This window comes from Trachurus trachurus, assembly GCF_905171665.1.
Source record: "Trachurus trachurus genome assembly, chromosome: 2".
In the NCBI taxonomy this organism is placed as follows: domain Eukaryota; kingdom Metazoa; phylum Chordata; class Actinopteri; order Carangiformes; family Carangidae; genus Trachurus; species Trachurus trachurus.
In genome coordinates this window covers 10,097,759-10,125,499 of record NC_139914.1, presented here as the reverse complement: position 1 = coordinate 10,125,499, position 27,741 = coordinate 10,097,759, and the positions used below count along the sequence as shown (strand labels likewise).

Below are 27,741 nucleotides of genomic sequence, written 5' to 3'. Positions count from 1 at the left end.
GTTGACACGGGCGACCGTTTGTGATGTCACTAGGCGAAACAAACATCTGGGGACTTTGCAGCGCCGCAGCTGTTTCTCTCTTCTACGCCTGGAAACAAAAAACAACAAAAAGAATTCACAAAACACAGATGAATACACGACTTTTATACTGAATTATACACATCATACATCAGCTGTTGTTCCTCATATTGATACAAAAATAAAAGACACTTTTCTCACTGGAAAAAAAGAAGAAATAAATTAAATTTTACTGATTTAACTAAACTGAAACAGTGCTGGGATTATTTGACTTTTTCCTGCATTTGTACATAGTTTCATATGTACAAGTTCACATCACAGTGGATACATGCTCAATGCACAGGAGCAGCACTTACTGTTTTACACTATATATAAATATATATATACACTGTAAACTAAACAGACACAAGAAGAACTGCTACTTTTCATCTTTCCACATAACACGGTGCAGAGAAGCATCACAAGACCCTAACTGGGGGGAGAGGGTGTGAAGTGACCCTCCGTGACAGACTTGAGCCCCGGCCTTACAAAGCAAACCCCGACCTCGTGTTGAGCGCGTGATGGCAAGACTCGCTGCGCCCTAGGATGGCGAGGAAAGCCACGAGGAGGGGTGGACAGAAGTTAAGGCTCGGCTCTGTGGATTATCCCCCCCCCCCCAAAAAAAAAAAAAAAAAAAAATCCTCAGACAAAACTTTTGTTCCCAACTTAATGCTCCCAAAATCCCCAAATCTGCTCGACGCTACAGTGAACGGAGAACAAATACGAGATGCATTAAGGTGCATTTCAAGGCACGCTCCGTTTTCACTTGTGGAAAAGTTCGGCGGGATGGTATCTGGAGGAAAAATGATGCAACCGGTGCTTTTACAGGCTTGTGCGCCACATGAATGAGTGCAATCACTTCCAAGTTCTTGGCTTAAAAGACGATGAAAGCGCCGGGCGTAATGGGACCAGACTGAGTGCAGATTGTGTAAAAAGAGAAAATAAAGACGCACTCGCTCATGCTTGCTAGACACACACACACACACACACACACACACACGGGCACAGAGTCTGTATCTTTTGTCTTTTTTTTCATGCCCTCCCCCATCACGCTGCCTCGTCTTGCAGGCTTGTGTGCAGTTTAACTCCGAACATGGCCTCCCACTGTGCTCTGACCCAGGCCAGCAGACCCTGGAGCAGCTCAGTGCTCTCTGAGCGCACACACCACGTCTTCTCCTGTTTCACCGTCTGCAAGAGAGGAAGAGAAAAAAAGAAAGTCTAATTAAAGCAGTTCATCACGAGGAAATACGACCTGATGACACTGCAGCTTGTGTGTGAGTGTTTGCATGTATCCGAACTGATATCACAGTTGTTAGGATCATCAAACACAACACGAGATGCACTTTGGTCACAACACGGCGCGGCCTGATTTCCCCCCGCACACATGCTGCAGTTAACAACACAGTGATCTCACCCTGAATTATGCTCCGACATCAAACACAACTTGATTGTGTTCGATTACAGTGAAATTCTTCCTCGTAGCGACAAGTAAATAAATGAAGCGGCCGTGCTTGCACTAGATCCCGGTGAAGAGTCGGACAATTAGAGGAGTTGCTCACATGTGGGACGAATCAATAAGAGAACCTGGCTTGATAAATACATGTTTTTACAGTTTGGGTTTCATTCAGGAGCTCACAGCTGAGACAAAAAGGCATCAGGGAAAAGCAGCGATGGGATGATACAAACATCCTGGCCTGTATTTAAACGAAAACAGCCCGGCCGAGCGCAGCCCAGATACCAGATTTCATATGGAAATACTCATTTCTGCTGCATCTTGGTTAACCGTTGTGGAGAATCACATTTTAAATAGTCGGACGACGTCTGATGCTTTTCCAAGTCAACAAACTCGTGTTGGTTCTGTTGCTTTATCATTATCTCGCTGCTCATGACGGATCTGTCTGGTGCCGTCTCCAAACACAAACACGGAGATGGACGTTCTGCAGAAGAGGAGATTGATTTTCGGTGTGGCTTTACATTTAAACTGTCTGTCTCTGCTCCTGTTGTCTGGGTTCGGATGCTGCACATTTGGCTTTTACTCTTCCCCAAGAGAGAGAGGGTAGGGGCCAACACGATGTCTTCATTATTATCATTTTCTATTTATTTGGCCATCCTATATTTCTAAATCTCATTAACTTCAATGCTGATTGCAGAGAATTCAATAAAATACTTAAAGGAATAGTTCAACATTTATTTTTACTTTACTTTTATAATCCCTATAGTTTTAGAGTAGGTTTGTTACCTTTAATTGTCGGTGCAAGCTATTTTTCGATTTGAGGAGCAGAGCCACGAGCTGCTCAGAGCTACACTACGGAGGCTAATGGGATTTCTTGGAGTTGTTTTCTAGGTAAATTCATGCAAAACCGCTGATCCCTGCTGTTGGGGGCAGTTTTTCGGCAAGCAGTCTCTGCATTTGCCTCAAAAACAACTCTGTCTCGTAATGTTCCTTTATTATCTCATAGCGTGGTGAATGTGCAGGTCACAACTTGTCCACCAGAGCGTTGTGGAGTTGTTGGATTGTGTATTTGATGAGTTTGATGAGGGAAACCAAGAAATCCCATTAGCCTCCGTAGCGTAGCTCTGAGCAACTTGCGGCTCTGCTCCGCCGTTCTAAAAATAACTTGCACCGACAATTAAAGGTAATGAACCTACTGCTAAAACTATAGGGATTATGGCAATGGGCCAATTTGCCAAAATGTTGAACTATCCCATTAAAAGTGGGATAAAAGTGGGTCAAAACACAACACTGACCTCGTCGTACAGCTTAATATCTAATCTGCACTGATCCGAAGGCCACAGGTGGATGGAGCTCACGCAGCTGATGGGCAGCGTCTCCAACACCTCCACGCCGCCGCTGCTCGGCTCCTTGTTTTCATCCTCCGCCGGGACGCCGGAGCTTTTCCTCCACTGGTGGTCCTCTCTGAGCAGGTACAGGGTTTCCCGGGTCGCCAGGACCGTCAGCGGCGTCCAGATGTCATCTGTGAGAGAGAGAGAGAAGATTTAAAATGGTCAAATATGTCGTCACTTCCTGTGTTTCTTATACTTCCACTTCCTTATAGTGTAGGTATACATAAGAGCTTTTTAAACTGTTACAACATGAGCATCCAAGCAGACTAAACACAGCTTTGTCAGGCCAGGCTCTTATCCTGTGATCTAGTTCGTAGTAGCAGAGATGGTCGTGGGTCACTGCTTGACAAAGTGCCTCTCTGCTACAATCAAAGATAACTCTGAGTATAGGATTTCACATCAAGAAAAGTGCAGCTTCAGAGGAGCGAGCGGAGGGAAAGGGGCAGATCTGGGCTTGCTGAAAATTACGGCACTTGAAATTCCTCCGACGTGCACACAGCTGTGTGTAGCCTGCAGCTACCTTGGCTTTAAAACGCGTCTGTTCAAACACACACACACAGACGGGGGAGGCATCCTGCAGCACCGCTACACATGTACAGACCGCGTGCATGCCAACACAATCAAAACACAAAGATTTGTGTCTCATTTTATGGCAACGGTTGTTTAGCTGGCCCGTCGTCAGGCGCCTGACGTCAGCCGCTGCCCACAAATCACATCCTCTCTTCCATATTTTCCTCGTCCTGCCTGTAATCTGCTTTTATCTCAAAGGAAATCAAATCTTTTTCTTTCTTATTTCTTCCATTTTGTATCTATTCCTGGAAGCCGGGTTATGATCTGGCTTATTTGACTTTTTTTTTTTTTTTTTTCTCCTGTGCATAACTTCAGCAGAATCAGCACCCACGCAGGCCACACCAGCGCAAATACAAGAGGCAAAGACAGAGGCGGTGTTGACATGTAAGATAATTAGCGCTAACAAGACTAATCTTTGCATCTCCACAGGTCATCAGTCATGACATGTTGTGTCTTGAGGTGTAATCTTTCTCGAAAAACACGTGAATATGTAGAAAACTAGGTTGAGACGGAGGAATGCGAGGTGAAAGCAGATCCGTCTCTGCCCCGATCGGCGATGTCACCTTGCAGGACGAAAGCCAGGATGTAGAAAAACTGCAGCTGGCCGTCCTCCACATCTGCCTGGATGTCTTCACACACCAGAGGCCTAGGGAACAACGGACAAAGACATGACACTGGATGTAAATATGTAAACATGCACAAGAGAGAATCCCATCGTTTGTACTGTAAAGCGGCTGCACACACAGACACAGACACACAGACACACACAGACGGTGGTTTGCGGCTGGCAGGTGGAATCACTTCAACATCTCGGGGTGAATTTCACAGCAACTGTGAAGCAAAGGGGATAATTGACATAATAATAGCTGACAGGAGCTGGATTGCACAAACACTGGACAGAGTATTGAGACTGTGGTTCGCAGCCTCGCAACACACCAAGGAGTCACTTTGATTTGTTTTTGTTGCTGAGCTGTGGGGTCAGAGAACAAATCGCTATTATCTATTCTTCACGATAAAGGGTGGTCTTGGAATATGTCACAGAAAATGCGTTTTTTTTAAAAAAAAAGTTGTTATTTATTTGACTTCTACTAGTTGGATGGCGTGTGTTTGCCAGGTCGTCCAGACTGCTGTTTGTGTAACTGAAATGTTTGATTATTCACAGCGTGTTTTTTTTAACACTTGCCTGGGAGAAATTTTATCCTTTTTTTTCTCTCTCTCTCTCTCCGAAATTATACTTTCATTAAGATAACCGCATTGTTTTTCCCGCGACCGCCTAAAGAAAGCCACCGCCGCCGCCTTCTGTTTAAAAACATACAAACAAAGGTGTAAAATAAAAAGCTACACAAGGTGATAACGAAACACACCACATGATACGCATGCTTCAGGAGCGCGACATGTGTTACAAATTAAGATGTGGTTTACCAGCTAATTTAGCGGGGCCGTTTTACAAAATGAAGTCTAAAAAAAGCTGATTATAATGGACTAAAGATGTGTCAGAAATGTGAAGTGTTGGAGCTCCAGCAGCCATAGCCTCCCTTTAACTTACACCTCCCGACCACATATAAATGCACACAACACTCTTTAAGCACCACATCTTTAAGCATCCGCCCCAAAACGTCTGCCATTTTCTCGCGCCGCGTCCATAAATGTTTTTCCCCTCTCTCTGCTGTAGAGCGCAGCGTACCAGAGGTGGTGCTGAGGGTTCAGCCTGGTGGTGGAGATGGACCGCAGCTTGCTGTCCGACTTGTGGGCCTTCTCACGCACGATTCCTGAGGAGATAATGGCAAGAAAACAGGTTTGAGAAGACAATAAAGAAAGCAAAGACATACCAGAGCAATTAGTTGGTTATGCAGACTCATTTATCACTGCTAATTTCATTATTAAATTGATGTTTCCTGCCACTCAAATGCAGAGCACTTCAGTTCAGCTGCGTCCAAACAGCTGGAACAGATGTGTGGAGCTTTGATCATCATCAACTTCAACTTTATTTGTGTCCAAGAAGACAAGAAGAGACAGACACAAATACACTGCCCATCCCAAAAAAGAAAAGTCACACACTCTAATATTTCGTTGGACCGCCTTTAGCTTTGATTATGGAATGCATTCGCTGTGGCATCGTTTCAATAAGCTTCTGCAATGTCAAAACATTTATTTCAGTTGTACTAATTCTTCAAAGATTCTCACTAAGGTTAAGGTCTGGACTCTATGGTCACATTGGACCACATTTCTTCCTTGAAGATGATGGTTCACCACTGTCCTTCCAGTTTGTAATAATGCGTTGGACAGTTCTTAACCCAATTTTAATCTCAGAAATCTCCTTAGATGTTTTATTTGCTTGATTCCAATAATTTGACCCTTCTGAAACAGATTAACATCTTTTCCATGAACACAAGATGCATCTTCTGACATGGTTGTTTAAGAAATGAGGCTGCATCATTTAGGGTTAAATAAGTTGTTGCCAGCTGAAACATAATCATCCATGCAGTAATTATCCAATGGGAGGCTCTTACCTACATATTAGCTTAGTTAAATCCAAGTGGTGACTCTTTTTTTTCAGACGGGCAGTGTATAACACACACTCCAATCAACAACAAGGATGATAAATACTTTAACAGTGAATGCAATGAACACAATGAGTGTGCTCTGCTGTGCTCCCAGTATGTTGCTCCCCAACTTTACTATTTTATAAGTGGATTTTTTTTTTTTACTAAATGTTGAGGTTCCCATCCCAGCACATCAATGAGACGGTCAGAACAGACTGGATGCAGGATTTATAAAATAGGCTCATGGGGAACCTGTCCAAGTATTGCTGACCCTTCTTACATAGCCTGTCAGTAGTGTTGTGGTCAAGTCCAAGACTTTGAGGGGGGCAAGACCAAGTCCAAGTCTGGGACCAAACCAATGCGAGACCATTTTCAAGACCATTACTGTATAGACTACCACTACTCATAATTATCATGTTGCTTGATATTTACATTAGTCCTCAGCGAAAAAGAAAAGATAATATTATATAAAATCTAAACCTTATTTAATGGAAACAAAGTTTGGATTGAACAGAAGCACAGAACTTGCTGAAGTCTCTCACTTTTGACACTGATGCAACCAAGTTTTCAGATGGTTACACAAGGAAACTCCTTTATAGGACAATTTTAATTATCTTAAAGGGACAACGAGGAGTTTTGGAAAAGCGAAGCGTTTTCACACTACATTTATGAGCCTCCGCGCGCACCGTAAAATTCTTTGACCGGCGCAAGACGGACTCATGTTTTCATTCATCAATAATTAAAGTCAGAGGTTCAAAGACGATCACATACCGTCGTAGTTCCGACCATAAACGGCGATTCGGCTGCGTTATTCTCATGACTCGCCACGAAACCGAAATAACAAAATAACGATAGAAACAAAACGATATATTTATCGAAAATGGGCCCATTACCAAGTGTGGGTAGCGGAGATTCATCCACATTAACGTGAGACTTTTTCATAACCAAATAGAAACTCCTCGTTGTCCCTTTAAAGTTATTTAATTAGTGAACGAATGACAGAGATTTCATAGCAACTGTGATCTTGATGAGTCCAGCTTGACCAAAACCAAGTAAAAATGTTGTTTCCGAGACAAGACCAAGATTTTTGAATGACCGGTCTCCAATACCACAACACTACCTGTCAGTACTGTCATTGAAATACAGACAGTCAGCAGGTACATGTACCTCTCCACAGACTCTACCACCTGCTCCTTTATGATGGTGGTGTGGGCTTTGTTTTGGCAACATTCAGTTGTAAGAAAACTCATCACACCACTGTATGAACTCATTCACCACAGGACCACGATTATTTCCGCTGTCATGAAGGAGACTTATACAATAACAGAATCATGGGCACGTTTTACAATTAATCTGTTATCATGCTCACTCGGGCAGAAACCTCAGAAACCCCTCTCTCTCCTTCTCTTTGCCTCGGCATGGCCACCACAGTGTTGACACACGTTTCGAGCAATCAGGTGAACCACGTGACCACGCCCCGTCTGAAAGCCAACACCCGCCGCCGCCACCGCTCATAAAAAAAGGACACAGTAGCCTAAAAATGTCACGCCCACACCTCGATGGAAGGACGTCAGCACACAAAAGCAAAACGGGATCTGAAACTTCTTCTCCTTCCACTAAACTGCGATAAGAAAGCCAGAAGGTCTCCGGTTGCAAGTGTAACATTTCATCTCCATAGAATCGCTGGGTGAGAAAATGTTAGGGAACACAATGCGCCGGGGTCACGCTCGCATTTCGCGAATCGTAGCGTGTCATTGGGTGTGACAACAATACAGGGCAGAGAGGATATCTGCAGTGTGGCTTCACAGTCGAGTGTGAATGGACGGCACTTCAAAGGGGGATTTAAAGGGACGGCGGAGAAAGACGACCCTGCTGGGCTGACAGCGGATGGACTCGGCCTCATCAATGCTCTCCTTATGAGGAAGGCGTGAGAAATGGAAGAGGGAGGCTCATTGATATCAGTTTTCCACAAGGTCAGAATAAATGACACTCCCGTATTCCCAGAAGAACGTCTTTAGTCGTGCAGAAGGAGAAGAATCCGCTGCGTCTTGACTGGTTGATTCCCACAGATTAAATATAGACGTGTTTTTCAGTGTTGAGTTGTTTTTGTCATGAAGGATCTGTGGTCTGCAAAGAATAATACGGCTTAAACAACAACTATCTGATCAAAGGTTTGTCCACTTGAACATTTTGTCTTTTTAATACAATGATCTTCAATTTTATCTTAATACGACACAGCCTCATTAAAACGCTGTTTGAATTAGAGAGGTTCTGATTTTGAACAGGGACTAAAGTAAACAGGGCTGGGAACCTGACCGAGCGTTCAGTTTCTGATTGACTGATTCAGTCAGTGGTTTAAATTATTTGTCAATTAAACTTTTTTTGTTTTCGCCAATTTGGACAGGGGGAGCGGTCCACACAGGCCGCGTACCATCCACCAGCAGCCAAATGCAAAGTTCTCACTAATAAACCATCTCTGCTCCGGAGCCATTTTCCGTCTACGAAGAAAAAATAAATCATATTTGGTTGTTAAATCTTTAACTGTTGAATTGTTAAACTGTTGTGGATCCTGGAATTCATCAAAACATGTTGCTGTTGGACAAAGAACTTCACATTCTTGTCCCGTTCTGCGTAACGTCTCTGATGTTTTTAAATACTCTGCACAACAACCGAAAAAAAAATGTCAGTTTTGATCAGTTTCATTTCTGTTTTTAATCTTGTAATCTTTTATATATTTTTTTAAATTAAGTAAAATCTTCAGTAAAAAGCCAGCGATGAGTTTCGCTTTGCCTGAAAATATTTTGGACTAAAAAAAAAAAAAAAAAGAGGGAAGAAAAAAAAAGAAAAATGGCTGATGGCTCGATCGCTGTCACGAAATCAGCGTTGGGCCGGAGTCAAAGTCTCCCACACTGCTGGCAGAACATTTTCACATGTTTGAGGGGAAGCAGTGGGCGTCAGACTAGCTGTGAGATTAAATGACCTGTTAACATGGACAGATTTAGCGAGGTGCCATCCAAGATTTCAATCACCAGCGAGTGAAGGCCGGCGGGGCCGAGCGCGGTGGACCGACTCTGCTTTGTGTCAATATTGCTACTTCCTGTTGGCCGCCTCCATGACCGACACCAACACCAACCAGAACTCCTGATGGTTTTCACATGATATCAAACAGCTTGGTAGAAAATCATATTTTCAATTGCCAGTTCAGTTTCCCAAAAGCTGCAGCTAAAGGTGCATTTCACCATTTCAAATCTTACTTTACCTCATCTCTTATGATAAAGCGACAAATTCCCTCTGAGAGAAGGAAGAAAACAAGAAACCGAGCGACAAGAGCAGATGATGATTGAGACCAATTCCCGACTTTTTGGCTGCAGGCTCCAGAGGTCTCGTGTTATCGCTCATGTTTCAATAAAGCTGTGTCAGACTTGGTTAGAGAAAGAGGTTTTGGGCTCCAGAAAACTGTCCCACTTATAACCACATCCTCTCTCTGTCTCCCGGCCAGCGAGTCCTTCGTCATTCCAGTTGTGGTTTTCATCTTTGTCCATACGATGGGAGCCAGGTTGGACGACGGACGGGGTTTGTTATGGTTAAGCTTTTCCATAAAATATTACAACAGCTGTTTTGGGGTTAATTTGGTATTAGGAAAAAAAAACAGAGGATGTCTTTATCTTCACGGATCAAAGGGAATTTAACCATGATGCACTCTGTGTGTAGGTATTTGGCGCGTTTAACACAGATTCTCATGCATTTTCGTTTTGAGGATGCACCTGAAAGGTTCCGATAAACTATTATCATGTTTTCCACTTTGTCTGCTCCGTTTTTTGGACAAACTCTGTGGTCCTGCTGAAAGAAATCTGGAATCATTTCCAGCCGCGAAGAATTCAACACAGTAAATGAGCTGTTTATGAATCTGGACAGAAAGAAAAAGCTCTCGGAGGACACACAAGGGTGGGGGAGGAGGAGGGAGGAGGTTGGGGTGCACTGCAGGCCTACTGATCGAGGGAGACCGATGAAAACAACGGGAAGCAGAGTATGTGATAGAAAAAGTGAGAAATGCATCTTAAAATGTTTCTTGATGCCTGAGCTTCATTCATTTGCTTTGCGACGTAGCATTTTCATTTAAGCTATTCATTTTCCTCCTTTACCTAGGTTAAATCCTGTCTATCCTCCTCTGTAATGTGTGGCAGCTGTGAGCCTGGCGTTCGTATTTACTGCTGCAGCAATGTTCTCTTAAATAACTGCGTTAAATTCATATATGCAACGCTGCGAACGTTAGCAGCGACTTCAGCGTGTAACCTCTGTGGCTGTGTGTGAGTGAAAGCTGGACAGAAACAACAGCTGGAGGCAGAGAGTTGTGGAAAAATGTGCAGTGCTCCTCTTCTGGTCACTAAATCAGCACTAATCAGTAACTTGAGCTGTGACATTGGTATGGCAAAAAAAAAAAGACACAGGAATGATGGGAAAATACTTTCATACGTCACATTCTCTAAGTATGAATTTAAAAAAACCGAGCATCAATACTTTTCCATGTGCGCCAAGTTCCTGTTTTGCGGGGCTCGACAATTGCCAAATTAATTTTCCATATTTTTCCAGACATTCCAAAGCCAAGCAGGAGCCCCCCCCCCCCCCCCCCCACCCCCCACTCTAATAAAAAGGTTTTTCCTCTCAGCCTCTGGTGCTCTCTTTCAGACAAGTTGGTCTGGGCAGGATGTGCTCAGTCTGCGTGAACCCAATACAGAGAGGGACGGGGCAAGAGATCTGCGTCACATGTGGTGTAGTATTAGTCGGAGAGGGGAGTAGCTTGGGTTTCGCAGTCTGTGGCACAATGCCTATGAGTGGAACACGTTGTTCCAGTACCTGCCTCGGGGATCCAACAGAGCTCTGCGACTCTCTTTTTTCTTGTTTTTAATCTAAATTAGCCAACGGTCTATTTGGTGGCATCTTCCCTCTTTGTGCCTTGAGGAAAGTGAAACCAGTGTAACCAGTATGTGCACAGAGAATAAGGTCAGTGAGTTTCTCCCCCCTGATGGAAGTCACAAAAAACTTCCTTTTATGTGATTTTCCATACACTAAACAGAAACCATTTTTCCCCAATTTTCCTGCATTTAGCTGTGTGTGTGTGTGTTTTTTTTTACCTGTCAACAAGCCAAAGAAGCGCTTGCAACGTAAACTGTCCCTCACGAGGAGGGTATAGGCCACGCCCCCGTCTCCAAATTCCATGTGGATGCTCTGGGATCCCAGCCCCACCTCCAGGTAGCTGAGCTCCATGATTGGGTGGCTGTCCCTCTTCTGCAGCCAATCGGAGAGCTGGCCTCTGCTGGGAGGAAAAAAGACATGAGGCATTAGAAAGCTGCAGAAAATATACTGTCACAGTGAGATGGATTAAACGGTTTACTTGATCTCTGACACTCCGAGGTGTGACTGCCAGAACAACACTTTAAAATGTGTTTGTTAAAACCACTGTTTATTCAGTGCAACCATGGTAATCACTTATGTAAGACCCAATTTTTCAGGGATTAAGATAAAAGGTCAAATCCAATATAATAGTTTGGTTTCTTGCAGAGTCGAGTTTTTATGTTCTCGAGGTTTCATTGTAGTAACTTGTGACTCTGCAGTAATTCTGTAAGAGCCAGCACAGCGTGGGCTCCGGACCTGTGGGGGAAATATAGTTTGTTTTGATGGGAGGAGAAAATCTCTTCATCTGTGTGACGGAGGAGACGAACAATAATAATAACATGAAGAAAAAGAAAAAGGGGCTAAAAAGGCAGCGGGAGCAGAAAAGACTCCACAGTCAACAGACACTTTGAGGTCAATGTGTTCTCAAGATGTGACCCAGAAACCTGGACAGGTTATGCAATATTATCCACATCCTAAACAGAGAGGGTGTGGGGCTGCACACACACACCGACATCAAAAGTCATAATTGTTAACTGCAGTGTGGCGCCCTCTTTTGAATCGCTGTCCACACCAGCAGGATTTGATTAAACCTCTGATAACAAGGAATGTGTGTTGTCAGTGTGTCTCTGACTTGAGCTTCACCATGCACACAGGTTACCTTTACAAATCCCACTTAAACTTAAGCATTTTTTTTTCTGTTAGTCTGTTAGCATATCTTAATTTAAATTATCTTTAATAGCACATGGACAGAATACATGGAAAACATATGCAACACTGCAGAAGATACATAACGTTGCATCAATGAAGCATAAGTAATTGAGAAATGAATTGTGGCAAATAAAAGCAAAGGTTGTTATCTTCCTGTGACGTCGCTCCACTTACTGCATCTCTGACGTCGCTTCCAGGAAATAGATTTGCTGGTTTGACACCACCAACAGAGAGGGAACCTCGCCTGGCTCCCCGTATTTGACAGCTGACATCTAAGAGCACAGAGAGAGAAAAAAAAACAGACACGACATGATGTACAGTACAGCCTCTTAATAATAGCTATTAGAGTGCGATAATGTGCGGCGTAAAGCAATAAAAGCCAAGCTTTTTACTCTAAACAACCGTATTCCCAGGTTGTCTGACATTCACAAGCTCTGTAGGGGGTTTCAGCTCAGAACCTGTGGATGGACATCTTTCTTCATTTCCTCTTAAACAACAGAAGTGAAAACACGTGGGAAACAGAGAGCAGCCCCCTGTCACTGGATAAATAAACACAACCAAAACGAATGGAGCTGGACCTCCTGTTTCCAGCTGCTCCGTCCCGATCGGCTCTCTGCTCTCCGTCCAGGTGTCTGACAGGAAAGAAGCAATAACCTGCTGATTCGAAGGAGCTCCCAGGATGCAGTGCATATTAAAAGAAGTATCTGGGAATGTTGATTGACAGCAGGGGTGGGGACACACACACACACACACACACAACGAGTGGAGGGAAGCTACAGAAGAAAGTGGAAGAGGAGCGAGGCTGAACGGGGCTCCCGGGAGATTTACTGCTGACTGCTGCGTTCATCTTGGCTGACTGAGATGAAACCGCAGCTCAAGTGTTGTCGGTCTTAAAGTTGTCACCACCCATTAAGCTGGAATCTTTTGGCCAGCAGGGACTTTTAAAAACCGCAATCACAAAAGAAACAATAACTGCGACATAAAAAAACGCTGTACAGCTAAATTTGAGGGATCAGTCACGGGCAGCAGCGACGACGAGCTCGAGTCTGGAACTTAATGCTGCTTCCTGCTTTAATATTAGCGCCAGTAAACATTATGAAAGCCTGAGAATCTATTTCATAAGGCAGCTTTTTTTTATTATGAGTGACGGGGGTTCAACATGAATTAATTATTTTCTGCCAAAGTCAGAACAGTTGCGGTTATTTGACGCGAGAGATTTCTGCAGTTCTGTTTTTGCCTTTTCTTTTTTGTTGTTCTTGCAGTACACAGCTGGAAAAAGTGTGATATCATATGTATGCATGGACCAATCAGAGTTGAGCCACAATTAACCAAAATGTGATGAGTTTTGAATCTGAACCTCTTCATAAAAATCTTTTATTAAGGAATAGTTTGACATTTTAGGAGATCTACACCATCTTACTGGTTTGTGACCTTCTCTTACGCACCTTGAGGAAAGAGTGAAGCTCCTCTTCCTCCTCAAAGACCTCCACGTCCAGGAAAAGCTGCAGCCGATGGTCCACCGCCTCGTAGTCCTCAGACAGCAGGTCCACATCATCTGCAGACACAGTAATAAGCATTCAAATTGCTGGTTCGACGCAAGCAACAAGCGAAAAAAACAAAAAACAAGACACAAATCTTCATAGCTGGAGGCTGGAAAACTAAAAAAATGAATGAATCTTTGTTTGGCCCCTTTATTAATCCCCTCAAATGATACCTTGCATTGATACTGAAGCCATAGTTTCCTGGCAGAAGGATGAAGACTTAAATATTTCTTGGCTTCTATGAAACGTTACCCAGATTTTACTGCAGCAGACCTTAGCATTAGCCAGCAGCTCTCACAAAGAAAGGCATTTAAGAGCAATAAATCCACCAATGAACAGCAATGGAGGTCATTTGAACAGTGATGAATGGTTTGGGCTAATCAAAAGTGACAGGGCCTGGACCTGCGAAGGCCAAAACAAACCCACCGTCTTTCATTTGAAGAGAGCACAAACAGATGAGATTAAAAAAAGCCTTTGAACCCTCAGACAACGCTCGTTCGTGAAGAAAAAAAAAGGTGAAAGGTGCACGTACGCACACACATTTATAAACACAGGTTGACCTGTGCTTGGAGACAAAGAAGTTCTTCAGAGAGAGGAGAATCAGAAACTCCAGCTCCACAACAATAGCAGCTCTGTGTCACCCAGAAACACACTATATTCAGTGTCAGTCAGCGCTTCAGGATGAGTATAAGTTGTCTCCAGTGTGAGACTGTGGTTTCAGGGCAGATTATGTGGTATTGGCAATACAACTACGGTATTACAACAAAAAAAAGAGAGAGAAAAGATACAGAAAGCTATTATTACGACTCAGCCCTCCCTCTCTTCGGCTTTCATTCCTCTCCCATCACTTCCAGTAATGACTCCAATCTGTCTTGTTGCGCTGTTACCATGTGGTTCATCTAAAAATGGCAGACAGATGTGGCGGAAATCGGACGCTGTTGCAGAGATACACAGGAATTCTCTGCCACACAACATCCACAAGATCCAAATAATCCCCATCTCTGCTCAGCTTCAATTAAGACTTAGATTTATCTTCAGGAGAGGCAGCGAGGCCGACGTAAACAGTTTATACCACATCTGATGGGTTTTACAATCACTATGTGAGCTGCAGAATGGGAATCAGGTAATAAAATACCATTTATATTTTACTGCCGTTTGGGCAAACCTCCAGCAGACAGTCCTGCCAACATCAAAATGATATCTTAACTGTTTGTGTTGTCAGATGAGGCCTCCAGCTTCTAAAATGTTTCTTTTGTATCACTATAAATTAAAATCCCTCAGCGTTTGACTGATGCTCGATCTTGAAAATAATTGTCTTCGGCTCTGAGGAGCTGTTTTACTCTTTTTCCCGTTCCTGCTGTTTTATTCTGAAGCTGTGGTTTCCAGCCGATGCGGTCCAAAAGTCAGGCCTGGGTCCATTTTGTGTGGGTGATGAGCAAACAAAACATCAAAACCGACTTCATCACTTTCTGCACTACAGCAGCTGTGTTTCTCTGGTGTTTTTTTTATCAGACCTATTTATATGTTATGGTTGAAAATTGTTGGAATAGCATTAATTGTTCATGGCTTTTCATGTTGATTTTAAGCCCTGATTGCGTCGTCATGCTCTAATGCCACTGAGTTAAAACCGAAGGGGGAGCACAGAACCTCCTATTGTCTCCTCAATAATAAGGAGGTCCTGGTTTGGGACAGCCAAATAAATAAACTGTTGACCCACCGTTGGGGGTTGATCTTCCTGCAGGCGGGGCTTGTACATCAGGTGGTGTTTCACCGGTGATGGTGTAGTGGTAGCTCCCGGCCAGTTCCTCCTTACTCTGGCACTCGGTGCTGTAGGACAGGCCGGAGGTTTCACCAGGGCCGTCCCCGATGAAGAAGGAGCTCCCCTGGGCGGTGATGAAGGTGGGGTCTCCCGTGGTGACGGCTGTCTCCAGGATGGGGCTGCTGCTGATACTGGCATCTGTGTAGTCGTCCTGAGGTGATTCAGAGAAAACACAGGAATAACAAACACTACTTCACACTGTTCATCCCTTTTCTTTCTTTCTTTATGGAAGAAGATGATAACAGATTAAAGCTTGATTTTAAACATACATTTGCAAGGGCTAAGATTAAAACAAATGTATATTTCTGTTGCAGGTGTAAAACTATGGTATTCACAAAGCAAGGAACTGAAAAATTGTACAAGTGTATCTCAGTTTAAGTTTAAGTGCCTACAAAAAAGAAAAAGAGAAAAAGAAGGGGGAAAAAAAAGAAAAGATAGATAGACGAGCCGTGTTCATTGTTCATCATCTTTAACTTTGTGAAATAGTGTACAGTATAATATTGATGTTGACACTAAGCCAATGCAATTATAACTTTAGAAAGGAAGTTTTTCTTCATCCTGCTCCTTTTCGTTTATGGTGATTATGTGTACATCATGTATATGTGCAATCATGTGAAGTATGTAAACCACGAATGGAATAAATCGAAAAATAAAATGAAATGAAATATTTTTCCAACAAATTCAATATGCCTGCTCAATAACCCTCTGCACAATTCCACCCCGCTTTGTTTTGTTCTGTCTTTGTTTGTCTTGTAATTGGCCCTTGTCCCATATGGTTCTGTTCATGTCAAACTGTCTTGTAATGTGTGATTAAATGTTCTATAAAAAAGAAAAAGAAAGAAAGAAAGAAAACATGGAAAGTTTGGACTGTGTCAAAACTATTTTAGAGGCAAAAAGAATGAGAAAAGCCAGTGACCTTGGTGGCACTGTGAGTGCTCTGGGTTATGTCGAGGTGATCGTCCTCGCTGTCGGGTCTGGATGGACGCTGGATGGGCGTACTGCTGTAGGGAGTTGGCTGGACAACGAGCTGGACCACATGATCACTGCCACATTCTGGACAAATATTACTGATCCCTGAAAAAAGAAAGAAAAAACGACAGAAACATGATTTCCAAAGAGCTACACAATGGCGGTGGTGCAGAATTTGCATTGTCATTGATTTTAAGCCAGAGGATTATTGGTTGACAGTTCTAATAAATGTCAATAACTTCTCACTATATGTAAAAACAAACCCACTGTGAGTGAGACTTGTATTTCAAAAGTATATTTTCTACCGAATATCACATCTGTTCAAGAGCACGAGGACAGCTGATTGATTGTGACAACCAAATGATGCAGGAAAATGGACAGAAAACACGCCTGCTTTCACTCATAACAAGTTTCACATGAAGCAGGGCTTTTTTTCTTTTCTGTCTGTAGGGCATGTATTTCTGTAACCCACAGAAAAACAATGTCTAAGTTCAGACACGTGCGAATGAAAAAAGGTATTTGTTGCATGAAATTTCAGCAGAGCACCAAACTAAGCGCACGAACAAAGGGAGCGCGGATCCAAGAAATCCCCAAAACATCTGTCGAACAAAGTCTGCGTGCTGCCTGTGCGTGCTGGGGCAGGTCCTAATGTCAGGTTTGGTGCAATTGCTGGGAGGTGGCTGCTGGAGCGAAGGGTATTATCTGTCTCCTGCTGATTATAGAGGTGGGAACTCAGCAGAATGGGTCGCTTGGCAAGAAAAGAGAGGAGATAAGTCCCGGGACGCTTCGCTCGCGTCCATCTGAGACCAGCATTTTGTTTTGGGAAAAAACGCAGACCACCAATGGGAGGCTGATAGCCGAGCAGCGCTTTGACGTCAGTTGATAAACATCGTTTGCATGAGCTCTCCATGTGACTGTGTTCTGTCTTTTCTCTTATCGTCCTTTTTTTTTTTTCAAACACGCAACACCAGCTGTCAATGATAAGACGAGGGATGGAAACTGATTGTTTTTGAAGGAAAGCGGTTTACATCCACTGCCTCATTTTTCAGGATGGTCTAGAGTGAGCGAGGCTTGGGCGTGACTCATCTGAGACTGTGCGTGACTCAGTTTGAAGGATGATTCAGACTCAAGCCTGTGGCATGTGTATGTGTGTGGGATTTCTTTATTTCTTTATTTTTTGACATTGGACGATGACAGATTCAGATATAAACTTGAGCCAAACATCACAGTAGTTATGTTTTCCCGCTGACCAGCTCATGGTCGACAGATGTTATTCTGTTTCTATGATGCTCCTTAAAGGGATAGTTCAACATTTTGGCAAATTGGCCCATTGCCATAATCCCAATAGTTTTAGCAGTAGGTTTGTTCCCTTTAATTGTCGGTGCAAGCTATTTTTAGAACGGCGGAGCCGAGCTGTGAGCTGCTCAGAGCTACGCTACGGAGGCTCAAGGGATTTCTTGGTTTCCCTCATCAAACTCATCAAATACACAATCCAACAACTCCAAAACGCTCTGGTGGACAAGTTGTGACCTGCACATTCACCACGCCATGAGACAATAACAGAATGTTAGAGACGAGTTGTTTTCGAGGCAAATGCAGAGACTGCTTGCTGAAAAACTGCCTGTGAAGGGAACATGCACCAGCGGTTTTGCATTAATTTAACCCGAAAACAACTCTGTCTGGTAACGTTCTGTTATTATCTCATAGCGTTGTGAATGTGCAGGTCACAACTTGTCCACCAGAGCGTTTTGGAGTTGCTGTATTGTGTATTTGATGAGTTTGATGAGGGAAACCAAAAAATCCCATGAGCATCTGTAGCTTAGCTCTGAGCAGCTCATGGCTCTGCTCCGCCGTTCTAAAATAAGCTTGCACCGACAATTAAAAGTAACAAACCTACTCCTAAAACTATAGGGGATTATGGCAATGGGCCAATTTGCCAAAATGTTGAACTATCCCTTTAACATCTGGAGAGTTTTTTTTTTTTTAATATTAAATGTCTGATACAACATTTGATTCTCCGAGTCTCATTTTGCATAAATGTCTCTTCTCTCTCACCTTTGCCGTCTCCATCACACTCGGCCTCCGACAGCTGCTCCCCTTCCTGCTCTTCCTCCCCCTCTGGTAACATGGGCGCCCCCCTCCTCCTCCTCCTCCTCCTCCTCCTCCCTCCCGCCTCCTCTTCGCCGACCCCTCCTTGAAGCACAAACTCTGACCTGCAGCGCAGGCACTGCAGGTGGACGCAGCTCGGACGGAGCTCTGAGTCACGCCGCTGGTTTTCCTCGGCCACATGACACAGCACATCGGTCAGAGCCTGGTCAGAGGAGAGGAACATTTTTTTGCTTTTACACAGTGTATTTATAGTGTGAGCAAAAACCAAGTTCCAGACGGAAAACAAGTTTTTCTGTGAACAAAAGTCCAATGAAACAGCTCATGAGCCATGCAGGGGTTTCTGTTTCCTCTGCTGAGTTTCATTTGGCATGTTCAAAACTTCACGGGAATGCATTTTCATGTTCATGGAAGAATGGGTGTTTGCTGGGCTGTGATCCTTGTCACCTCAGTTCTGTGTCTGCCTGTTTAAAAACCATGATTCATAATTCCCCGGCTTCTTACAACAAAATCAGGAAAAAAAATCTCACATACCGGAATTGGTGTTGGCTTTGTATCTACTCTGGCACGGAGAGGAACGTTGCATAATAACAAAGAGACCAAAACCATGAGGAAGGTGCAGGCGTAAACATGGTACATCGTGTACTGCGAGATGTTGACATCACACTTGAACACTAAGGTAACGGGGGTCGGGGTGGGGGCAGCCTGTGAGCGAGACCAGGCTCGTTGAAGTCTCTCTTTAACAAGTGCGTGAGCTTTGTGATCTCCTGATGGTAATCAAGTATTTTCCCTGCCCACGGGACTCAGTGTCTGTCTGTGTGTGTCTGTGTGTGTCTGTGTGTGTGTTTTATCAACCTGGAGAGCTTGCTGTGGGTCGTCGTCCAGCACCACGTAGCGTCTCTTCTTCTTATCCCTGCTGATGTAGTCGAACTGAAGCTCCACGGCTGGAAGCATCTCCTCTGTGCCCTGAGACAAAGACAAAGAGGAGAGAGAAACCTCGACTGTGATCTTCTTCAAACTCTAAAAATTTAGTTTTTTAACATTAGAACATCTGGTTGAATACCTCACGGGTCCACGCAGCCTCTGTGGTCTCCACCCGAGCCAGGCTGTCCAGCTCCAGGCGGCATCTCTCCTGACCGCGCTGCATGTCCACCTCCAGCACCAGGCCTTGTTTTACACACAGAAACACCTCCCTGCTCTTCTGTTTCCCCTGCTGGCCGCCATCCTCCTCCTCCTCTTTGTCAGATAGGACACCCACAAGTAGAGGGTGACACAGATCCACTAGCAAGAAAAAGGAGTGTGATAATTAATTCCCATAGGAATGCTAACAGTCATTTTATTGGTGCTTATTCAGGCAACAAATGATACCCTACCTCCCAGGTCCTCCACCTCTTCTTCCTCTTTTGTGTCTCCGCTCTCTGCTCTGACCGATCTTTGGGACTCTGGACTCGGCCCAGGAGAGCTCACAACTCCCCGACTCGCCAGCTGACCGTCCACCATGCTGTCCTCCAAGGTGGACTCTGTGTTGCGGGTGCTCTGACCAGGCCACTGCAGGGTGGACTCTTGCTCCAGGTCTCCGTCCACATCCGACGTGTCCAGCCTGGGCTCGGATGAGAGGAGAGGAGGGGGGAGGACCTCCTGGACTTCCAGGGATGGAGGAGACGGGTGCTGCCCAGGGCTGGCGGATGGGCATGGGGTGGTGGTGGTGAGGCCGTTGGGGAGGGCCTGGCGGGGAGGGGTCGGCTGGATGGTGCTGACGGAGGTGGGAGCATCATCTAAATGGTGCTGGTACCTCAGCCAGTCCTCCCCCAGCTGCTCTCTGAAGCTGGACATGCGCTCAATCTCCTGCTGGTGGGGGAGGACAATGCCTGGAGGAGGAATAACATATAAACAGTTGCATTCAAGAAACAACTTTTAATTTTATCTTGGTTAAAGGGATAGTTCAACATTTTGGCCCATCACCATAATCCCTGTAGTCATAGCAGTAGGTTCGTTACCTTTAATTGTCAGTGCAAGCGATTTTTAGAACGGCGGAGCAGAGCTGCAAGCTGCTCAGAGCTACGCTACGGAGGCTAATGGGATTTCTTGGTTTCCCTCATCAAACTCATCAAATAGACAGTTGTTTTCGAGGCAAATGCAGAGACTGCTTGCTTGCCGAGAATGAGCAGTTTTGCATTAATTTACCTTGAAAACAACTCCGTCTCGTAACGTTCCGTTATTATCTCAAAGCGTGGTGAATGTGCAGGACACAACTTGGATTGTGTATTTAATGAGTTTGATGAGGGAAACCAAGAAATCCCATGAACCTCCGTAGCGTAGCTCTGAGCAGCTCGCGGCTCTGCTCCGCTGTTCTAAAAACAGCTTGGACTGACAATTAAAGGTAACGAACCTACTCCTAAAACTATAGGGATTATGGAAATGGGCCAGTTTGCCAAAATGTTGAACTATCCCTTTAACAACATAAAGCAGCACATGACATGCTTTAAAAACCCACTCTGTGAGGAGGAAAGCCGTCTGGTCTCGTAGTCTGTGTCACTGGGCTCGGATATGCTGGCCCTCCGCACTTTGACTTTACTCTGAAACACAAAATGGTTCGGAAATAGAAAATGATGTCATGACTGAGTTTGTCGGTATTTACATTTACATTTCATCAACTAATACAGTTAGGAGCAGCTCCGTTACCCTGGTTTTCTTCTTGCGAACGTGTGAGACCCCCACATCTCCGACGGACATGCTGTCACTGAGCTCCCCGGCACCACTGGACACTTCTTGGTTACTTCGTTCTGGTGCCATGGCAACTGGAGGCGAGGTCTGGGCGTGGACGATCAGCTGGCCTGGTTTAGGAAGAACCTGGACAATAGAGTGGTAAAAATTTGAGAGATGCATTGTTAACATTATTATCTAATATACGATTTACTGGGTTGATCATTTATTGATTATATTGAGAAACTTACTGATAGCTCAGATGAGGAAAGAGGGCAACCATCAAGTTTGAGCTGCAGAGAAACAAAAATAGGAACATCAGTTACGGAAAAACAAAACATCAAGTGTCATTTTTCTCGGTCAAGTAAACCCTCTTTGGCTCGTTGATGGTTTTCAACTGAATATGACTAACGACCACAAACCAGTGGGAGGCATAAGCAGCTGTTTGTGCAGAGAGGCTGCAGATAAATCATGATTCAGATTCAGAGCATATGATCCAGCTGCTGTAAATGTAACTATATATTTTAAGATTTGGAAATTTACCAGCTTCCATTTCAATTTTATGTGTTTTACAGCAGGACATTTGCGATGCGCTCCAGTTTTCAGCTGCTGTTTTGTACTGTAACTCTTATTGTTCCATTGCTGCTACTGCCAAGACAAATGTCCAGCTTGAACTCCTTTATTGTTATTTTTGATTTTTCTTTAATGCTTCAGCTTTCAAGTTTAAAAAACGGCATGTCAGGCGATGTTATTACTCACTCTGGCGTTGGCCGCCTTTGGGGAGAGATGTCGAACGGTGCAGGTGCGGTGAGTCTTCTGGAAGAACAGCGGGTTGCCCTCCAGATTAAGCTACAAAGAGATATTAGATTTTACAAGCGCTCCGGTCTTATGCACGGTATGTGAAGCGAATGCTCGTATCCGCTAAATCCCATACAGGAGCCTCCGAGTGCATGTGTGTCCTTACTGTTTTGAGGCAGTGCAGTAAGGAGAGAGGAGCCAGCTGGGAGTGCTCCAGCAGGAGGTTGTAGGCCAGGTCTAAGTGCTGGAGTGAGGACAACTGCTCCACACCTGTTTCATCAGGAACATGATATCAAGAACATATAAACAACATGTGCACACGCATGTATGTACAAAGAATAAAATGCAACCTGCAGCTCAAATGTCTGATTTGTTTCTAATGCTTTTCTAAATAAACAGGCAGGTATAATGTTGCTTAATGCTCGACTCTGTGGTGATAAACAAGTTTCCAAGACAAACAGAAGGACTTTCAAAACACAGGGAGGCAGGGGTCACCGTCTGAGAAAGTCTGCTAACTCATAACAGATCAAGTCGTAAGTTTGTGTATCTGCACCGCGATCAGCTTCCTGTTTTTCCAGTGGTTTTCAAGTTTCACTGGCTCACTCCTCCTCTGTGGTCTGTGTGAACCGATTGGCCGGCTGTCAGCTCTGGCTGTGTGGGGCTGTTTGTCTGCATCTAAAGAAAACTACAAGAAAATCTGATGGTCTATATCAGTTCAGTGTACCGTTTATTGTCTCGAGTTCATTGTTCCTGAGGATGAGTGTGAGGAGTTTGGCCCGGGCACTCAGGCCCAGCGTTGGCGCCCTCTGCAGGCAGTTGTAGCCCAGGTTCAAGTGTTCCAGTTCACTCAAGGGCTGAGAGGAAGCAAAGGGGAAATTAAAAAAAGACCAAAAGCACAAAGTGAACATATATTTAAAATTATTTTAACATTTGTCTCACCTTTAGAAATTCAGCACACTCCTGAATCTTGTTATGGCTTAGATCCAGAGATTTCAGGACGTTCAGTAAACTCTATGGAGGAAACAGATGAATTCATATGATAAAATGGCCAAATATGTTCAATAAAAATGCATCTCTCTGTGTGTTTGTCTCACCAGTGACTGGTCAAGGCAGACAATGGAGTTGTAGCTGAAGTTCAGCGTGTGTAGTTCCAGCCAAGGCAGTGCAGAGCTCAGGTCGCCTCCACACAGAGAAAGCAGCTCCTAGGAAACAAACCAGACACACACATTACCTATCTTTGGGTTTTTAATGCCAGATGTTACGTATATACGCTCAGTGACAGTATACTGCAGTACCTCCAGGGAGCTGAGGCTCTTTGAGCAGATGAAAACCTCCAACTGGGAATAAACTCCCCTCAGTCCCTCCAGACAGTGCGGTGGGATTCGCTTTAGCTGTTAAGGAGGAAAAAAGCAGGTAATGTCAGGTCAGGTCAGACAGAAGTGGGACAGGTTTCGTGATGGGAATTGAAAGAGAGGAAAATGAAGAAATGAAAGCGCTCAGGACTCATACCTCCAAACTCTTCAGCGACTTGAACGGGAAGATTTTCACCACAGATTGAAGTTTCAGCTCTGGTGGGTTGATGAGCTTTAAAGACAGACAACATGTCATAATTACAAACTATAACATGGGGGCAACAGACTCCTGGAGAACATCTGACTCTATTTCGGGGGCTCAGTCTCATTAAAATCACTCCTTTCGTGATGCAAAAAGTTGAGAAATACCTTGAGTGAGACGGTCTTCTGTAGGATGTCGAACAGGAACTGCAGCTGCAGCAGGGAAACGGTGTCGGCGGGGTGGGAGGGCAGCGCCAGGAAGCCATGCTGCTGGCTCCTGGACAGCAGGTGCTGCTCAAACAGCTTGGTGAGGTGCTGCAAGCTGGCGGCCGGCAAGGTCAGTGTGCTGCTGCCATCCAGAACCAAGTCACCTGGAGGGAAGAAAAGAGACAATTCAGTTAAAGATCCAATGTGTAATATTTGTCAAGGTTTATTGGAAAAATCTGAATAAACTACCAATGAATATATAAGTGTATAATCGCTATAATATAAAATCTGTTTGGTTTTCATAGCCTTATAATTCTTAAGTCTCGCTGAGAGTGTCACCCATCTTGCCCCGCCATGTTTGTACAGAATGGAAAATCCAGCCAACCAGAGAGCCTGTTTCAAGCGTTTCACGTTCATAAATAAACAATAGGATTATTTAATAGATAAATAATAGAATAGGAATGCTAGATGTCACTGTTTTCCCCTTATTTTACACACTGGACCTTTAAGCCCGAGGAATCTCACAGGCAATTCTCACTTATAAGAGATACTACAGCCAGTGTCACTTGTTGTATAAAACTGAATGAAGCGTATGTCAACACTTTATTGGATGAATCTTTATTTGATCAAATATCTCTGTGCAGTATTCACACAGCAACATTAGATTTTCACAGTAACAAAGAGACACTTGTGCTGACATTGTCCACTGTGTCTTGCAGCCCCATAGCACATAGCTGCTATTGTTTTAGCTTGAATCACGCCTGGTGACTTGCACACGACACACTTCACGCTATATAACTACACACATGCGACACAGTGCAGTAAATCATTACCGTCATTTCGGAGGAGAGTGGCCAAGCTGTGCACAAGGGAGGACTGGGCAGAGTGAGATACAGCCATCCTGTAACGTTTCAGAAAAAAGGCGTAATGTTAGCACGACTCCATAATAACAGAGGTAATTAAACACATGTTCCCTTGTTGTATAGCAGCTTCTAGCCTCAAGTTGCTCCAGTGAGTCTTATTAAACATCCAAAACTCTGCATTTGACCTGCTGCAGCAAACGAGCCTTTGGCTAATGTAGCATTAAATCAGCAAATCTATTTCCTGGTAGCTACTGTAAGCTAAAACTACCTACCTCTGCAGTGACAGCCGATAAACGGATGGCTAACATCAAGTTCTCACGCCGAAAAGTTATACGCTAAAGCATTTTAGTTGTCTACGTGAAGGAAAAACAACATTTAAGTTATAATTTCTCGGCATAATATCACACTGCACAGTGATGTTGACATTTTTTTTTCTGAGTGTCACATGACGACGTGCCAAAAGCTTCTACGGTGGCTCGAAGAGACCAAACGGGATATTCCGCAAAATAAGGCGCAGCGTCTTGCCTTCACTTCACACACTATCTACTCCAATCAAGATTCACTATAATTAAAAGGTTAGTATATGCGTGATTATAACGTATTTAATATTTCTATTTAAAAATAACTTTACTTTAACCCTACAATCACTATAAATGTGTATATTCATGTCCTCCTTCTTCACTGCAGATTGAAGTGACTGCAGATGGCCACTGGGTGGAGATCTTCAGCAAGAAGTCTGGACCTCACAACGCATGCATACATCATAACATGAGTGCAAATAAAAATGTCGAATTACTACAAGCAAAAAAGACACTTAATCCATCCAGTTAAGCCTATTCATATCTTAGAAATGCAAACAGCTGCACAGGGCATTAGTCTGTTTACATATGTAAGTTTGAGGCAAAAGCAAATGTAAGATCCAAGTTTCATCCATAAAACCAGACACAGTATTACAAATCTTTCATGTATGGACCCTTTAAAGGTCAATACTAGACCTTTTGTGCTTCCCAGTTTTTAAGACCCAAGCGGCACAGAGTTCGTGGTGGCTGAGGTTTTAATAAATGCCAGCTGTCAAATTTACCAACCTGAGACTCACACCACATCTGCCTGTTGGCAGACACTGGTCAAACCATATCCGAGTCATGGCACCAATAAAAAACAGAGCTTGGTGGCTAGTTGGCCAGGGAGAATGAGTGTTATTTGTGCTTATTTTAGATGCAGAAAAGGCTCTGATTTCTGACTGAATCAAATCACATCAAGCCTGATTTTGATTTGGGTTGCTTGTTATGAAAACTATCATGCAACATAGCCAGATTGTTTTAAAAAATCAAAAACAGTTGACCTTCTGTTAACTTGATGTTGTGACAAACAGATTAGCTATGGTATAAGAGGATTTTAAAAGAAGGCCATACAAGACGGTGATGATCTCAACATTGTTACCAGAAGAACAGTAGGTTTACAGTGTCAGTGTATGGTGTAATGATGACATCAGCATATAACCAGGGAGAGAGCTTCAACTTCTGGGCTTTAAAACTGTAAACCCACACATCTACTCAACACACCAGGAGACCTTTCAGTAGGTCTTTATTTTGTTTCACTGGGGAATACATAACACTGTTTCTCCATAACAGATACTTCACAAAGATTTGCATGAGCAAATAAAGCAAGAACGTTCCTAATTTGCACATGCATCACTGGTTGCTAGGCAGCAAACAAACACAGTCACACACAGACACACATACACACACATAGACACACACACAGACACACATGCACATGCACATGCACACATTATAAAAAAGAACACACATGCTAAGCATGTTTCCATTTGGGAATTGTGATGCAAACATTTCCATGTAAGGATTTATGTAGTGTAATTTGGTAAACATTTCCATTCAGAGAGATGTTGCACATCGCACCAGCTAAAGGGAATCTGCATGCACAGTTGGTTAACTGTACATGCACGAAAAGTAGTTTTGACAGCTCTCTTAGTCTCGGGACATCCTTCTCAATCAGTATTACATTCAAATAAAAAACTTTTAAAGTTACCCTTTTGCTGCAGGGTCATGAAATACTCAAATTCCTCAAATATGTCCAAATTTCTAACATTTTAGTTATGGAATAAACATATAATCAAGCTGTTTAGTTGCTGTAAGTGTCACTTGCATAACCCCATTTTATACGGGCCCAGTAATCAGGTGATAAATGACTTTTCCAACCCTCCTACCCATTAGCTCTACTTATCCAATCAGTAGTCAAAGCAAAGAGAGCCTTAATCAAGTATAATCAAAACCAAACACTAAACAGTGCACACATTCATTATCAAAGTCTGAAAAATGAACATGAGCATGTCTTCAGGGACCCGGTTTAGTTGATAAGTAGCTACAGCACAGAGCCAACAGTACAGTAATATTACACTTTGTTTGTGTTGGGGATATGCATTATGGCCTCAGAGCCAGATGTGAAATTATGACTTAGGTCTTACAACACAAGATACGATATTCTTTAAGGACACATCACTCTTTCTGACTTTCAGGCTACTGCCATTGTTGCAGCAGTCTTCCAGACGGCCTGCTGTGAGGCTTAGCAGCTCAAAATTAGTTGGATGAAGTGTAGCGTTACAAACACTAATTGCCTAGTTAGTGGTTTATATCACTGCTGCATCGATTAGGACTAATATATTTGGCTCGCTCCGAGAAGTTATTTTTGACTCTGCCTTTCTCGGAAAGTGTAATCTAGAAAAGAGTTTCCATGTCGATATTTAGTTGTTTTTTTTGTCTTTAGTCATTTGTTTATTGTTGGCAGGATTGGCAGGATTTGCCTTTATAAATTACACGACATATTCCACTTTGCTAAATGAAGTCAAGGGCATGTTTCAGACCAACCTTCCTATACATTAACAGTAAATAGATATTTTATTAAGATTTTGTTCATGTGTGTTGTTTAATTAAATCTGAAAGTGATGGATGCTCTAAAAGAGGAGTGAAGGTCTATACAGTAATTGTATGAATAAACATTCATATGCACATAAAAATGACATTTTAGTGTCTTATTTATATGTTTTGT

General features: G+C 43.5%; 1 protein-coding gene across 2 annotated transcripts; it reads right to left on the bottom strand.

Annotated features, from left to right (window-relative positions):
* Positions 1–232: 232 nt before the first annotated feature.
* Positions 233–25,099, bottom strand: stk11ip (serine/threonine kinase 11 interacting protein). Of its 2 annotated transcripts, none has more exons than XM_083984813.1 (26): positions 24,948–25,099; positions 24,646–24,713; positions 23,774–23,976; positions 23,562–23,636; positions 23,348–23,443; positions 23,147–23,254; positions 22,992–23,063; positions 22,777–22,906; positions 22,219–22,322; positions 22,014–22,103; positions 21,506–21,547; positions 21,234–21,401; positions 21,046–21,127; positions 19,925–20,419; positions 19,615–19,832; positions 19,407–19,517; positions 18,501–18,756; positions 16,393–16,550; positions 15,375–15,627; positions 13,562–13,671; positions 12,291–12,388; positions 11,147–11,325; positions 5,156–5,240; positions 4,035–4,117; positions 2,806–3,032; positions 233–1,245 (listed from the first exon to the last, which is right to left on the bottom strand). In XM_083984813.1, exons 2-26 carry the CDS (start codon positions 24,710–24,712, stop codon positions 1,105–1,107), a joined length of 3,651 nt encoding a protein of 1,216 aa, XP_083840939.1. In that variant the 5' UTR covers position 24,713; positions 24,948–25,099; the 3' UTR covers positions 233–1,104. The 2 variants fall into 2 exon arrangements, with proteins under 2 accessions (XP_083840939.1, XP_083840938.1); XM_083984812.1 differs by having other exon boundaries at positions 234–1,245; positions 11,147–11,328.
* Between the last annotated feature and the right edge of the window lie 2,642 nt (positions 25,100–27,741).